The 14,094-nt window shown below is 48.4% G+C and overlaps 7 protein-coding genes across 7 annotated transcripts; 3 read left to right on the top strand and 4 right to left on the bottom strand.

Moving 5' to 3' along the window:
• Nucleotides 1–46: 46 nt before the first annotated feature.
• On the bottom strand, nucleotides 47–4,065 carry DFJ58DRAFT_810190 (P-loop containing nucleoside triphosphate hydrolase protein). Its single transcript, XM_041391390.1, has 14 exons — nucleotides 3,713–4,065; nucleotides 3,520–3,659; nucleotides 3,141–3,469; nucleotides 2,888–3,097; nucleotides 2,086–2,835; nucleotides 1,978–2,053; nucleotides 1,759–1,923; nucleotides 1,613–1,709; nucleotides 1,151–1,562; nucleotides 904–1,103; nucleotides 723–851; nucleotides 534–671; nucleotides 431–482; nucleotides 47–378 (listed from the first exon to the last, which is right to left on the bottom strand). The coding sequence occupies exons 1-14, from the start codon at nucleotides 3,942–3,944 to the stop codon at nucleotides 189–191; spliced, it is 3,120 nt and encodes a 1,039-aa protein (XP_041239131.1). The 5' UTR covers nucleotides 3,945–4,065; the 3' UTR covers nucleotides 47–188.
• Nucleotides 4,066–4,108: 43 nt separating this feature from the next.
• Nucleotides 4,109–5,875, bottom strand: DFJ58DRAFT_810183 (CobW domain-containing protein). The gene is made up of 9 exons (XM_041391389.1): nucleotides 5,818–5,875; nucleotides 5,694–5,770; nucleotides 5,518–5,631; nucleotides 5,393–5,459; nucleotides 5,333–5,342; nucleotides 5,092–5,280; nucleotides 4,926–5,035; nucleotides 4,825–4,871; nucleotides 4,109–4,773 (listed from the first exon to the last, which is right to left on the bottom strand). The coding sequence occupies exons 2-9, from the start codon at nucleotides 5,714–5,716 to the stop codon at nucleotides 4,170–4,172; spliced, it is 1,164 nt and encodes a 387-aa protein (XP_041239130.1). The 5' UTR covers nucleotides 5,717–5,770; nucleotides 5,818–5,875; the 3' UTR covers nucleotides 4,109–4,169.
• Nucleotides 5,854–7,317, top strand: DFJ58DRAFT_89320 (phosphotyrosine protein). Its single transcript, XM_041394795.1, has 7 exons — nucleotides 5,854–6,064; nucleotides 6,119–6,226; nucleotides 6,311–6,433; nucleotides 6,483–6,544; nucleotides 6,599–6,738; nucleotides 6,854–6,969; nucleotides 7,033–7,317. The coding sequence occupies exons 1-7, from the start codon at nucleotides 5,961–5,963 to the stop codon at nucleotides 7,097–7,099; spliced, it is 720 nt and encodes a 239-aa protein (XP_041239129.1). The 5' UTR covers nucleotides 5,854–5,960; the 3' UTR covers nucleotides 7,100–7,317.
• Nucleotides 7,259–8,659, bottom strand: DFJ58DRAFT_667049 (UDP-galactose transporter; the record flags this gene model as incomplete). The annotated part of the gene is made up of 5 exons (XM_041382597.1): nucleotides 7,259–7,317; nucleotides 7,367–7,506; nucleotides 7,564–8,482; nucleotides 8,536–8,560; nucleotides 8,618–8,659. Coding segments are annotated over 5 exons (1,185 nt in total), but the record flags the coding sequence as incomplete, so codon positions are not given.
• Nucleotides 8,660–8,799: 140 nt separating this feature from the next.
• Nucleotides 8,800–9,566, bottom strand: DFJ58DRAFT_689072 (uncharacterized protein). Its single transcript, XM_041383360.1, has 2 exons — nucleotides 9,361–9,566; nucleotides 8,800–9,309 (listed from the first exon to the last, which is right to left on the bottom strand). Exons 1-2 carry the CDS (start codon nucleotides 9,442–9,444, stop codon nucleotides 8,830–8,832), a joined length of 564 nt encoding a protein of 187 aa, XP_041239127.1. The 5' UTR covers nucleotides 9,445–9,566; the 3' UTR covers nucleotides 8,800–8,829.
• Nucleotides 9,567–10,199: 633 nt separating this feature from the next.
• On the top strand, nucleotides 10,200–12,547 carry DFJ58DRAFT_667046 (cytochrome P450 oxidoreductase; the record flags this gene model as incomplete). Its single annotated transcript, XM_041382596.1, has 4 exons — nucleotides 10,200–10,379; nucleotides 10,445–11,012; nucleotides 11,061–12,016; nucleotides 12,071–12,547. The coding sequence occupies 4 exons, from the start codon at nucleotides 10,200–10,202 to the stop codon at nucleotides 12,545–12,547; spliced, it is 2,181 nt and encodes a 726-aa protein (XP_041239126.1).
• Nucleotides 12,548–12,813: 266 nt separating this feature from the next.
• On the top strand, nucleotides 12,814–14,087 carry DFJ58DRAFT_667026 (Mdm33 family-domain-containing protein; the record flags this gene model as incomplete). Its single annotated transcript, XM_041382594.1, has 2 exons — nucleotides 12,814–13,273; nucleotides 13,330–14,087. The coding sequence occupies 2 exons, from the start codon at nucleotides 12,814–12,816 to the stop codon at nucleotides 14,085–14,087; spliced, it is 1,218 nt and encodes a 405-aa protein (XP_041239125.1).
• Nucleotides 14,088–14,094: the final 7 nt, after the last annotated feature.

Here is a 14,094-nt window from a genome sequence, read left to right as displayed (position 1 = left end):
TGACGTGGAATGGAGAACCTCAAGTAGAACGAATTCTGATGGATTGGCGGAAGCGGAGGGAAGTCAACTCAGCTAGCTAAGATGAGCCGTATGCCTTCACAACGGACTGTTACGTAATCACACAATGCGTTATCGCAGACTACGTGCCAAGGAACTCGGTACAGCACTGATAGCAAAGTCTACCGATCTCACCGCTTCAGGGTCCTTTGCTTCTCCGCGAACTGCACAATTTTTCGATCAACAAACATTCCTTTCCGCTCTCGCACGCTGTCCATATAACCTTTCGCTATATTGTCTCGATCTGCTTTCTCACCCAGGTCTTCCAGCTCTTCCTCAGTTGTTGGTATCCAGAAGGGATCTTGATCAAGCAATTCATATCTTGTGCTTCATTTCAATTACCTGCAAACGCTAAATAGGTGGTATTACTCACCCGCTGAAAATTAGTTGTGGGCTTGCAGCACCAGACGTCCGTTTGCGTATATCTGCATCACAGAGTGAGACTACCCCATCGCAACATGCGAATTCAAGCTCACCATCTGCGAAACCAAAACTCTCCACAACTGGAAGAAGAGCAGATACTGTGAAGAATGTAGTCCCTTCCTTCATCTCTTCTGCCACAATTCGACCACGTCGTTTCGCAACCACTCCATAGACTTTCCCAAGGACATCCGCTGAGATAAGCTTTAATTAATATAAGAGGCACCGACCAGTGGATCACGTACTTGAGGCTTGAATATCACACGAATATATCGCCAGCATAAGCCTAGGGGACCAATCAAGCAATCCATTTCTGCAGGCATCTCTCACTGCCGATATCACGGAGCCCGTAACTTGCGATAACCTATTCTGGACTGTTCAAAATGTTAAAACATCATATATGTCAAGCACTTATCAAAAGCATACCAATCTCCTTCTGGACGCCATCGGCATCAACGTCAATTGATTCAACAAAATAGGCCATCCCTTCGACAGGCTCAGCACACAACGGTCCTTGGAACATAGCTAGCTGGAAGCCTGTCTCAACATAGCCCGTGAAATCAACATTATTGTCGGATGTATTTGTGGGTTGAGCTGGATGATTGCGTGAGAGGCGACGCCTTAGCCTGAATACAATATCAGTGACACTGCAAGGAACCACAGGGTGACGCACGATAACGGTGTGGTATCTTTGCGATAATCAATAAGAATGCAGCTACCAGCGTGACGGGGACCAAATGACCAGATTCTGTCGCTGATATTCACCCAATCCCCACCAGCTTCGTTGCACTTTTCTTCTAGTGCACTCCAGAATTGGTCTGCTCTAACACTTGGAGTATGGAGAACATCGCCTTGAACACCGACCGGTTCGCTCTCAGAAACAATGTCGATACTGCTGCCGGCGGTATCTCTGTCTGTGTGACCGTCTTGTTGCAATACTCTGAGAGTCGTTAAATTATGCAGCAAGAATTGTACGATAACATCGGGGACAGGCGCCGAGCGAATCGAAAAGGTGACCAAGTTCTGTGTGCTTGCACCCTTGATTGTTCCACGGGCAGCATTTGGCGTCTTCGAGGGTGCCATATCTATCCTCAAAAGGTGAGCAGCGAGACGATGCACCGGAGACTATGCATACCTTGGCCTTTCACAGCTGTTTCGCGGAAAGGAACGATTGGTTTAGACGCCTGAATCTCCACACGAGCGAATCTCTCTCGCAAGTCTTTCAGACATCTCTGAATAGGGTGAATGGAAGTAGATGACAGTGAAGCAATCAAATCATACCTCCAGGTGTAACTCTCCTGCGGTCAGAATTACATGTTCCCCAGTCTGTTGCTGGAATGTTTCGACGCAGGGATCAGCTTGAGCGAGGAGTTTCATCCCAGCGACAAGTTTGGGCATATCAGAAGGGATGACAGGTTCAAGCGCAACCCGTACAATAGGGGATACCTACGATGAAAATAATGATCGACAGTGAGATCCAAACACTCGCGTGACACTTACCGTGCGAGTAACGCCACCAATGTTGATGAGACTATCTTGCACTTGGACAGGATCCATACCCTCTGGAACGCCTGTGCTTTGTGGTGCACAATTGTGCCATTCCTGTACACCTTGCCTCCCAATCCCTTGATTGCAAAGGTGTTTCCTGCCCTGACACAGTCCACGGGGATAAGCTCCCGGCCCATCATCACGTACAATCCTTCAACCTTGGCCGGAATAAGATGTGCAACATTATGAGCGTGATTTGGAGGAAGGGAGGTGTTATACTTGGGTAGCACGCAGTATATGGTGGAGCCAGTATGTATCGTCCCCGAATACAGTCGTGCAAAGCCGAGGATAATTTCAGACTCCTCAGAAACGCCTAGCGTTTCTCCTAGAGCCGTACTAGGAGGAGATTCTGGGGCTGCACGGGGAGGGTCCGGAGTCTCTGAGACCGAAACGCTGTTATCCCGTGCTTCTTTGGCATCTCGCGCCCGCTGGCGTAGCTCGTCCGCTGTCACAGCCCGTTTTTTGTTTTCCGGAAGTTCTTTGGCTGCAACAGCGAACATTTTGCTTACATATGCAACTACAACCGCGTCTGGCGCGAAGTTGGACGTGAAGAGATCCTGCTCTAACTTGTTCTTGGGCTGTATGCTCTTGTCGAATACATTAGGATAAAGCATTTTGGGGATGCGAATGGCCTGGGCAGCAGGAGGGGAAGGGACGACATCAATAGTCGCTTGAATGATGCACGTTGACAGTGAAAGCCACTGTGTAAAAATCGTGGACAGCAACTGCCGACTGTCTTTTGACCTCAGATCCCGAGGTAAAATCTTCAGATTAAGAGCTGTTACAATCTTGGTCACTTTCTCTGTGTTCCTAGAGACTCATTAGCATATCATGTGGCATCATATGAAAAGATGATGATTACGGGTTCATCACAACGGCATCATAGACCGCCCAGATGTTCTCCAGCACAAATTGGACAAACAATGGCTTCAGTGCGCGTCCACGAAGATGCTTGTGACTGATAACTTTCTTGGTTTTGGGATCGAGATAGAAGTCGCCCCACAAAACGCGCCTTAGATTGGCTTCCTTGAAACCGAGCTTTGCAGAATAAAGCTGGGCGAAGTTCCCAACTCTGAAACCCCAACCATCGATGGCAGACGCAAAAACCACATTACCCCCGCTCCGGAGCGAAGTAGATATCTTCGTCGTCTTTCTCCTTGAAGTCATCTGTGTCATTGGCTGATGCTTCGGCTTCATCCGCAAGTTGATCCTTCTTTTCAGCAAGTCGTCGATCGCGCTCTTCCCTCCATCGGAGATCGTCCTCCATTAATTCACTTGCAAAAAAACTGCCCATAACAGCATTCACTTGTTCGATTAGCCGCGAAAGGTGCTGGTAAGCTTCGGTGGGCACCAGCTTCAGCTCCGTGATAAGTCTATCCATTTTATTGATGACGAGTATCGGGCGGAGGTTATCCTCCCATGCCTGTCTAAGCACAGCAATAGTCTGCACAACTTGAATTAGATGTACTCTGTGTCATAATCAAGCTTACCCACCTGCGTGCACACACCTTCAACAACATCAACGAGGACCAGTGCACCGTCACACAACCGAGACGCTGTGGAGACTTCACTCGAGAAATCCACGTGTCCTGGGGTATCAATCATATTCACGATATATGTCTTTTGGGACCTTTCTGGGCATGTTTATTACTATCCCTTGGCATATGCATCATGGTGAGATGGGTACCTTCGTCAGGTCGCCCCATGACCTGAAACTTGAGCGATACTGCGCTGCTTTCCATCGTGATCCCGCGCTCCTGCTCATCCTCTCTACTATCAAGAAACCTCAATTTCCCTGCCATCCGATGAGAAATAATGTTGTTTGCCGCGAGAAGGGCGTCCATCAGTGTAGTCTTTCCGTGATCGACATGCCCGAGAGTGGTGATTATTCGGACATTAGCTGGGTCTGGGGCCTCCATCGATGTACTTGTTGATTCTATATGTACACTTGCGTGAGCAAGAAAGTGTATGCGAAGCGTGTGTGTGGTCTCTAGAATTAATGATCGCTTTAAAATATCTATGAATCAATTATGACTTGCCGCCGGGTGCACCTTCGGAAGCGAGTTCGTATCAACCAGATAAGGAAATCGCGAAGCGCTTGCCAAGTTGTCTTCAAACATTTACTATGTAACAAGCTAAGCTCCCTACACTAGCAATCGCTTGAGGCTCTGCCTCACCGAGTCGTCTAAACCCTTCCCGATCAACACCAACTTCCCTGAATCAGGAATACCTGTAACATCCCCTTCTACTAAGGATAGGTCATACATACTCTGCACGCCCTGCAGAACGTACTGCTCCCCAGATTCTATCACGAAAAGACCCTTACAGCGAAGGACCTTGAGTTCCGGTAATCCAGTCTGGTGGCTATTATCTGGGATCCGATTCTCCCACAGAACTGTCCGTATCCACTCGTCTAGTTCCTGGAGACGATGGCGGGTTAACGTAGGAAGAGTAACCTGCAGACTAGATATGCCACGCAATTCGTAGTGTTTAGCGGAGACGGCGTGTCCCGCGTGGTCATGATTGTCATCGTCGTCATGTTGGTGTTGTGCGGATCGTAACCCCTTCGTCCCCCCTGCGTATGCATTGATGTTCATGATGTGCGCTAGATCGATCTGACCGCGAACAGTTCGGTGAATTGGAGCGGACGGATTGACCCTTTGTATGAGTTCTTCAATCGAGCGCAATTGCTCTTCTGATGCTAGATCGACCTTGTTCAGTAAAATAACATCGGAGCATGCTATCTGTCTGGAAATGCTGTAAGTCGCGAACCAGATTGAAGATGTGGTCCACATTTACCTGAGGCTTTCGCCAATGCCGTCGACAGAATGATCTTCTTCCATTTGCTAGGGTATAATTTAGCGGAGGAACTTGCACAAGTCAGAAAAGTGACAATGTACCTGTTGACCAAAGACAGCATCAACAACACAGACTACGCCATCCAGGGAAATCTGTCGACCTAAACCATCGGCATACTCCTCATTAAGCCAGAACATGGACGCGATAGGGCCTAGGAGACACAAAAGTTATGTGTGAAACATCGAGAACGAATTATAGACTGCCTACCAGGATCAGCAAGGCCAGTAGTTTCTAGTAGGATATGGTCAAAGGCACCCTTCCTTTGCATAAGTTTCTCAATGGCAGCTACACCAGCGTCTTTGATAGAACAGCATAGACATCCATTTGCCAACTCAAGGAACTCCTGTGAGTTCTCTGCTGTTGGGTCATCTTCCGAAGAGATACTAATAGTTTTAGCTATACTTGATGTTAGCGAGGGACTTCATATCGTTAGGATAGTAACAGAAACCTTCGATGCTCTTCCGATGAATGTTAGACGTAATTATGAGTAGATTAGATCAATGCTCACTGAAGTATCGCCAAACTCATTCATGATCACAGCTATTCGATACCCATGACGCTCCGTCAAAATACGCCTAATGAATGATGAGACAGTAGGTACACGGTGCGCGTGATCCTGAGTATTTCGCATACCTCAACAGGGTGGATTTCCCCGCCCCAAGAAAGCCACTGATGATTGTGCACGGTACTCGACGAGTTGAGGCAGAATCAGGCACGAGCGCTTGATCTTCATGTTCGATCAACATCCTTGTAAGCAGGAATATTAGCAATGCAAACGAGCGACAAACTAAAACATACCGCGAACATACGGTATATCATCATCGAAATCCATGACTTTGATCTTGAATGCTATAACTTTGGGACTCGCTTAAGTGACTGAGTACAACTGAGTTTATATAAGCAAAGTGAACGACCACACAGAGATGTGCTTACTGGTCGAGCGGATCAATCGAGGTTGTAGAACGAAGGCGGGAGCTGGGCGAGATGTGACCGTACTGCTTCCGAATCTTACGGAATATTACTCTTAAGTGGCTTCGGTTTTATGGCACGGTGTTACTAGTACTCAGTACTCATTCATGTCTTTTCCATTCACTATGTCGACACCTTCGAATAGTGTGTTCCCGCTGACGGATGAACCCCTCAAAAACCTGATCCAAGGCCCAGGAGATGTGGAATGGAGGTATGCGCCGCACACATTCTTATGCTACAGCTATGAAAGCGCTCCATTTACCAGGTATGAAATGCGTCGGGAATGTCAAGAGATCATTCCTGGTCTTCTACTAGGCCCTTTCCAAGCATCAAAGTCGCTCGAGGTGCTCAATTCGCTTGGCGTCACTCACATGTGAAGTTCAAACCCTCTTTGGATTGACGGTTCGACTGATTAATCGACGCGTCTCTTATTTTATCCCCTAAATTCTATCCCAAGACTCTGTATACGTGATAAGAAGGAAGCATTCTCCGTGAAACCACGCTTCCCAGAACATTTCGAGTATCTCGTATTGGATGTGGAGGATAACGAAGACCAAAACGTCATTCGTCTGTTCCCGCAGTCTGTATTTGCTGCACGGTATTCCATGAACATGCTAACAGTCAGCCAGAGCTCATAATTTCATTACCGACTCATTGAATAAAAAGGGCACTGTTCTCGTTCACTGCAACGGTGCGCTCTGCGCTTGATTGTTCGCAGCGCCAACTCAGTCCACTTATAACGCAGGCGGGATTTCCCTATCACCTGCATTTGTTGTCATGTTTGTCATGCGTCGCTGTCAGTTATCATGGGAGGATGCTCTTCATCTTGTTCAAAATCGTCGCTACTGTATTTCGCCAAACGGTGGCTTCTTGACACAGATCAAGGTGAGTTTCGTGTCCCCGAGCTTGGTCAGCTTTGCATTCCTGTGCCTCGACCCCTTGTCGTGCACCACAACGAAGCCTTCTGTGAGGAGCTTTATGTTCTTACGTTGTGCCCCAGGAATATGAGTCGATATACAAGGCATCCGTCGCCGTCGCCGGATTTCCGCAAGGACAGATGCAAAGAGTTGTCTCCCGGAGGAAGCGAGATGATGATGACGATGAGGAGGAATTCAGGTGTGTCCGTTTCTGATAATGATACACTGGTCTTTGTGTCCTTTAAGTTTAACAATCCATCAGAGAGGAAGACCGTAAAAGGGTATTCGTCGACGGAGAAGGTGACGATGCGATGGCAACGGATTTGTGACCGTCTTTCTTGGGGCTTTCTTCTTCCTTTGGTTCAATTCTGTTTAGTCTACCACTACCGTATACTTGCTTTTAGAAGCATTTCGTGTTCTATCACGATGAATGAATGGTATAAGTTCTATTGGGGTCCAACATAACCCAGTCGTCAACTGGGTGTGATCTATAGTGACTTGATCTTTGCCTTCTCTTTCTCCTGCAGAACACGCTTTGCATGGACCTCTGAAGAAAGTAATCAAACACAAGGCATCCACAGCAACAAGGCTCTCACCTTTGCGTTTTACCCACGCCTCAACTGAGATGCCCCCAAACACAATGCCTGCGCCTACCCACTGCCCAACGGTGAGTTTATGGTCATAAACTACCACAGAGAGAACCATGGTGAACATCTTTCTTGTCAACGTAATCATTCTGCGAATTTGTGATGAGTAAAGAGCGTGACAGAAATCCCAGAAAAGGATCACGAACACTAAAGTCAGCGATCCAAAATGCTGTAACGTCTCGAAGATGAACAGCTGCCCAAGAGCACCAGTCAAAGAAAACTGGACCAGTGGTACGATAACAGAAGGATGCGTCCTTATAAAACCAATTGCATTTGCAAATTCCGATTGTAAACCGCTCGAGGGGTGAAGCACAGGGATGTGCGGCAAGGGAAGTGTTCCAAGCGTCGTACTCAACAGCGTGCAGAACAGATTGATCCAGAACATCATCTGTTGCCCGGTCACCTTGTACCGAACGAACAACTCATCTTGCGTCGAGTTCACCGCGCCGTCGAGAATGAGGTTAATGACAAGGTAGAGAATGCCAATCAGCTGTCCATAAGACCCTTGCTCGCCATTGGACGAGGCTTTTGATGGCTTTTCGTTCCCGAAGCCCATGAAGACACTGATGCCGGCTGTGACCATTGCGACCACGATGTATTTATGTGGAGCAAAGCGCCTCCTGTACATGACGACATTCATGAGCATCACTGGGACGAGCTTGCAGGACTTTCCCAAGACCATTGTAGGATAAGTTATGTACGAGAGGGCTGCGAAGCCGAATGGAGCGGCTAGTGTGATGAAAGCCGATACTTGGAGGTAGCACAAGAGGAGAGCTTTGGATGTAGACGAAGAAGTGTGCGACGGTGCGCTTGGGGAATGTGTATGGCCGTTGACTTTAGTACTCGAAGATCCGTTTGTTTTGGAATTGGATGAATTGTTCGTTTGTGCCATGGAGGCGAGGTCCAGGCCCAGTAGAGACGATAGTGATGACCCTGATTTTCCACGGATGACTATGTATGCGAGGGCAGACAGCGAGCTCAGAAAGCTCTGACAAGTACCGAGGAAAAGTGCAGACTTAAACTTGTGTGTTGACTGTCCGTCTATGTGTTGGAACGGAACTGATACTAAGAGGCTGTCTTAGTTCTTGCATTGGTTGGTTTTTATACGTTGTACCTACATCGTTCCTGCGCCACAGCCCATAGCTGAGCATAACGCTGGTGAGAATCTGTCTTTTGTCAGAAATAGTGAAATTGACATACTAGAAACATTGAGTAGACTCCGAGAACACACAGTCCAAGCCTGGCATTCAAAGCTCATGAACACGGATGCGGGATCTTTTAGTGAAGGGGCTTACCGAAGGACTGACATTGTACGAGCACGCAAAGTAAAAGTATTGAAACAAGTTTGAGCAATGAGCTGAGTTAGCTGTGAAGTGGTACGTGTCCGAGTCAAAGTAAGACCTAACCCTAAACTAGGATGTAATATCCAAGCCCAACTGGCCACTCAGGGTAAGAATGCCTTCTTTCAAACGGATCACGTCCTCTCTAGTTGGCCTACCCTGCGACGGTCTACTTGTAGCGCCAGCAGTGAGCTTCTGCAGCATATCTTCTAATCCCTCCATCTCTCTCTTCTGCAAAAGTTCCTCACTCTGTCCGACTGGATCATCATTTGCATCAAGATGCTCTCTGGCGTGTTGCTCTGCTTCCTGATCGGGAGGAACGATATCAGAGAAACGAACGCCCGCGAGCGAAGATGATATTTCGCGTGCCGTTGTTAGAGTTGTTGAATCTTCTTGGCTTTTTGAACTCAAGAATGATGTAATCGCAGAGATTACGCCACGCATTGACCCCAAATCACGACCTATCGGAACTCCTACATGCGCGAAACCAGCGTCGAAACCCTCTTGAAGTGCGGATTCCTTGCCTGCGATTATCCCTTCTCGGTATCCAGACTACAGATGGAAATATCAATCAAGAGAAGAATCAATCGCTAATGCGCGTACGTTTGTGAACTCATTGGAGAGTTTTGCCCAGTCTGCTTCAGGAGCATAATCTGCTCGTGGATCTTCCTCCCAGGGTGAATCCATGCTGTAAAGCTGAACTCGGACGAGAAACAAGTTTGAATTGTCCCACCAAGACTTGTACTCAATGGATAAGGTGATCTGACATCTCAATTTTGGGAAATAATTACATATAAGGGTTATCTCTTGACTGAGTCAGCGTGTCTGAAACCCTCTGAAACCTCTGTTGGCGGTGCCACCGCCACGTAGACCATTCCCTCGTTAGCTAGCAAGTCCTCGTTAGCAGCACCATTTGATTCCGGTTGATCGGACCACCGAGATCAATTATACGCATCCGACGCGAACAGCTCAGGATTGTATGTATGAGTCATTGTGATTAGTCAAGATAGGGCCGTCGGGCATCAACTCATACTTCAATGAATACCGGTAATATTCATAGAAACTGATAGAAATTGGATGACTTTGAGGCAAAAAAATTACGTCGCTTCGGGTTTCTACCGGCACAGGTAGGTATCATTGTGTAGAGCATGATGACCAACTACTAGTTGAGATTACTAGTTTTGAAACATGCCGTTGATCTCCACTAGTCAATCCGTAGCTACGTGCGCTAAATGAATTCAAAAAAGTATTTTCTGACTAATTTTACCCATTATAATCGGATGGAAATGTGCGTGGAAAATACGCCACGTCGGCATTTAGTGCCTTGCATAGCTGCGCTTCTTGTCCTTTAACTTTTCTCGAACGACCTTTCCTGCTGTTATCGTTCTTCCTCCCTCGGTTTCGTCCTCGCTACAATTATTCCCTCCAGGTTTCGTCCACTAATGGCTGTCGCGTCCTCATCGGACGTCGCAATACTTGCGCTGGGCGTGGTCCTAGCTGCTGCATATCTTTTTCGTGATTCGATATTCTCCTCGACGCCCAAAGCTGTCCCGGTTGCTCCTTCGAAACTTTCGAATGGCCATGGAAACCCCCGGGATTTTATTGCTAAAATGAAGGAAGGGGTAAGCTATCAGCTTCCAAGCTTCATGATCGCATCAATGTATCATATCTCTGATATCCTTGTCAGAAAAAACGTCTCATCATATTCTATGGTTCGCAAACTGGTACTGCCGAGGAATATGCAATCCGCATTGCCAAAGAGGCAAAAACCAAGTTCGGACTCACATCTCTCGTCTGCGACCCCGAGGAATACGACTTTGAGAATCTAGATCAGGTCCCCGAGGATAGTTGTGTCATTTTTGTCATGGCTACCTATGGCGAGGGTGAACCCACCGATAATGCAGTTCAGCTCATGGAAAGCTTGACCGATTCTGCATTTGAGTTCAGTAACGGTCAACATAAACTCGAGGGCCTCAAATATGTCGTTTTTGGTTTGGGCAACAGGACTTACGAACACTACAATTCCATAGCACGTCAGGTAGATGCTGAACTCGCGAAAATGGGTGCAGTCAGGATCGGCGAGCGCGGTGAGGGAGATGATGATAAGAGCATGGAAGAGGACTACCTAGAGTGGAAGGACACTTTTTGGCCTGCATTCGCTGAAGCTTTGGGTGTAGAGGAGGGTCAGGGTGGTGATACCCCGGATTTCGCTGTTACCGAATTAGAATCGCACCCTCCGGAAAAAGTATATCTTGGTAAGGACCCACTACCCATTTTTGTACGCCTCTTATTTTGGTCTGTAGGCGAACTTTCTGCACGTGCCCTCACAAAGACCAAAGGCATCCATGATGCTAAGAACCCGTACACCTCTCCGGTCAAGGTTTCTCGTGAACTTTTCCAAGTTGGTGGAGATCGTAACTGTGTCCATGTCGAGCTTGACATCGAAGGTTCTGGGATCACATACCAACACGGCGATCACGTCGGTGTCTGGCCTCTCAACCCTGACGTTGAGGTCGACCGTCTTCTTTGTGCACTCGGACTCTACTCCAAGAAAGATACCGTTATAAACGTCGATTCGCTTGACCCTGCTCTTGCCAAGGTTCCATTCCCTGTCCCTTCAACCTACATCAGCGTCCTCCGCCATTATATTGACATCAGTGCTGTCGCAGGTCGTCAGATTCTCGGTGCTCTTGCCAAGTTTGCGCCCTCTCCTGAGGCCGATGCGTTCATGCGTAACCTTAACTCGAACAAGGATGAGTATGCAGCTGTTGTTACGAATGGATGTTTAAAGCTTGGCGAAATCCTTCAACTGGCTGCAGGCAATGACATCAATGCCTACCCTACGCCCCAGAACACCGCTGCCTGGGCCATTCCCTTTGATATCGTCATCTCGTCGATCCCTCGTTTGCAACCCCGCTATTACTCTATCTCGAGCAGCCCCAAGCTCAACCCTACCTCTGTGCACGTGACGGCTGTTGTTCTCAAATACGAGTCCATTGCCAACAAGCTCATTACTCCTCGTTCGGTATATGGTGTTGGCTCAAATTTCTTGCTTAATATCAAACACGCCGCTAATGGCGAAACCCCTGCCGCTAGCGAGGAACTTGAACACGTGTCGCTGCCGGTGTATGCCATCGAGGGTCCCCGCGGGGCACACAAGGCTGAGGACATTTACAAGATTCCTGTCCACGTTCGCCGTTCTACGTTCAGGCTACCGACAAACCCCAAGAGCCCTGTAATCATGGTTGGACCTGGCACCGTAAGTCTATTTGTCAAAGTACTTTGTAGCTTTCCGCTCACAGATACGGCTCAGGGTGTTGCGCCATTCCGAGGGTTCGTCCAAGAGCGTGTCGCTCTTGCCCGCCGAACACTTGAGAAGAACGGCGATGATGCTCTGGCAGACTGGGGTCAAATCTCACTCTTCTACGGTTGCCGTAAGTCAACGGAAGACTTCCTCTACAAAGACGAGTGGCCACAATACACTGCTGAGCTGAAGGGCAAGTTCACGATGCACTGCGCATTTTCGCGGGAACCGCCGTACAAGGCCGACGGTAGCAAGATCTATGTGCAGGATCTCATTTGGGACGACCGGAAGAATATCGCCGACGCCATCCTGAATGGGAAGGGATATGTGTACATTTGTGGTGATGCCAAAGCGATGAGCAAGGCAGTGGAGGAAATTCTTGCACGGATTTTAGGCGAAGCGAAGGGTGGGAGTGAGGCAGATGGCGCGGCCGAGATCAAGCTGATGAAGGAACGCTCACGGTTAATGTTAGATGTCTGGAGCTAAAGGGTATTATTGGTTCAGGTTGCTTATTTGCCAGCTCATGACACGTCAACACAGTGTGACACGACACTCTGATATTATATTGCAATAGATATTTGTAAACTGCATGAACATTTGTCGTTCCGTTGCACTCTTCTTGCAGCTTATGTACCGGTGTTAGTCTCCCATAAGCAAGATAGTTGTTCCTTCAGGCGCTACTCGGATCTGTCATTTATCGGCGCGGCTCGGAACCAGTGTCTGTCTTTTGTGATTTTGGTCTAGGCATCATCATGTTGCGGACTAGGGCTTGGAGACCAGCGAACAATCTACGCACTTTCTCTCATTCATGTCTGCGCCATAATGCGCAATCAACGAGTTCTCTGTCTCCGGGGCCATCAAATGTTGACTCACATGCCCAACCACAACGGGAAACTCATGCTAACGCGCCTGAGGGCGTCGGATATCCACCCGGAGCTGCGTCTACTGGTCCAAGAGTTCAGCCTGCCGACTCTCCTCGCCGATTCAACTGCAAAATATCCGCATACGATCTAGACACCATCAAACAGCGCATCGAAGATTGGATGGTACTTGCAACTGCTGGATTCAAGCAGCAAACAGACGAACTCCGTCAACGCACAGACAAGTTCACGCAGAAGACGTCCACAACATTTTTTCAATTGGGCTCTCAACTCAACCGCGTAACGGGCTACGAGCAGATCGATGCGCTTAAACAACGGGTAGTCGAACAAGGTGTGCTGCATTCCCTTACTGTGTCTGTGCTACAACTGAGACTTATGTTGACCAAGAGGCTAGAATCAAGGCTACTCGTCAAGCAGCTCGAGAAGCTAAGACAGCGTATGATGATGCTGTCTTACAGCGTTCTCTTTCCCAGCGCCAAGTGAATGAGCTCTTGCAGCGTAAATCTTCGTGGACAGACAGCGACGTCAGCGCCTTCACTTCTCTCGTGCGTTCAGATCACCACCTGGAACAGCACGAGGTCGCGACGAAGGCCAAGGTCTCCGAGAATGAGGATGCGTTGGATAGAGAGTTTGGAGAGCTCATGCGTGCCATTCTGGCTAGGTACCACGAGGAGCAAGTGTGGAGTGACAAGATCCGAAGTGCGAGTACCTATGGGAGTATGATGGTGCTTGGGGTCAATGTGATGGTGTTCATACTGGCGATCGTGGTGGTTGAGCCATGGAAGAGGCGGAGACTAGCGCAAACGTTCGAAAAGAAGGTGGAAGAAATGGCTGCGGAGACCCAGGCTTTGATAGAGTCTGGGAGCGCGAAATTGGACGAGCAGTTGATGAAGCAGGAGCGATTAATCTCAGAGATTGTGGAAAGGGCGGCATACGATGCTCGAGATCTGCCTAGCTCGTTGCCAGTGCCAACCGTGACGGTATCTGTTGCTGGGAAACAAGTGGGCACTGGGCCGGAGCACTCGTCAATATGGTCGCATCCGGTATCACGAATGGTCCAAGAACGGGAGGTACTGCTTGTTGTGGGTAGCGCTATTGCAGGTGGTGCAGTCACTCTTGTGGCCCGAAGTCTTTTCGGAAGTTAGTGTTGGT

This window comes from Suillus subalutaceus (assembly GCF_016647625.1).
Source record: "Suillus subalutaceus strain FC151 chromosome Unknown DFJ58scaffold_133, whole genome shotgun sequence".
NCBI lineage: Eukaryota > Fungi > Basidiomycota > Agaricomycetes > Boletales > Suillaceae > Suillus > Suillus subalutaceus.
This window is presented reverse-complemented; position numbering and strand designations above follow the sequence as displayed.

Excerpts from the sequence above, each read along its gene's own strand:
- DFJ58DRAFT_89320 (XM_041394795.1), top strand. The coding sequence starts at position 5,961 with ATGTCTTTTCCATTCACTATGTCGACACCTTCGAATAGTGTGTTCCCG. Across the intron at positions 6,227-6,310 it reads TCGCTTGGCGTCACTCACAT|ACTCTGTATACGTGATAAGA; the intron begins GTGAAGTTCAAA and ends TTCTATCCCAAG. Across the intron at positions 6,739-6,853 it reads GCTTCTTGACACAGATCAAG|GAATATGAGTCGATATACAA; the intron begins GTGAGTTTCGTG and ends GTTGTGCCCCAG.
- DFJ58DRAFT_810183 (XM_041391389.1), bottom strand. The coding sequence starts at position 5,716 with ATGGATTTCGATGATGATATACC. Across the intron at positions 5,632-5,693 it reads GATTTCGATGATGATATACC|GATGTTGATCGAACATGAAG; the intron begins GTATGTTCGCGG and ends CCTGCTTACAAG. Across the intron at positions 4,872-4,925 it reads ATGCTGTCTTTGGTCAACAG|CAAATGGAAGAAGATCATTC; the intron begins GTACATTGTCAC and ends ATTATACCCTAG.
- DFJ58DRAFT_810190 (XM_041391390.1), bottom strand. The coding sequence starts at position 3,944 with ATGGAGGCCCCAGACCCAGCTAATGTCCGAATAATCACCACTCTCGGG. Across the intron at positions 2,054-2,085 it reads AAGGGATTGGGAGGCAAGGT|CACAGGCGTTCCAGAGGGTA; the intron begins GTACAGGAATGG and ends TGCACCACAAAG. Across the intron at positions 672-722 it reads GTGTGATATTCAAGCCTCAA|CGGATGTCCTTGGGAAAGTC; the intron begins GTACGTGATCCA and ends AGCTTATCTCAG.
- DFJ58DRAFT_689072 (XM_041383360.1), bottom strand. The coding sequence starts at position 9,444 with ATGGATTCACCCTGGGAGGAAGATCCACGAGCAGATTATGCTCCTGAA. Across the intron at positions 9,310-9,360 it reads TCTCCAATGAGTTCACAAAC|TCTGGATACCGAGAAGGGAT; the intron begins GTACGCGCATTA and ends TTCCATCTGTAG.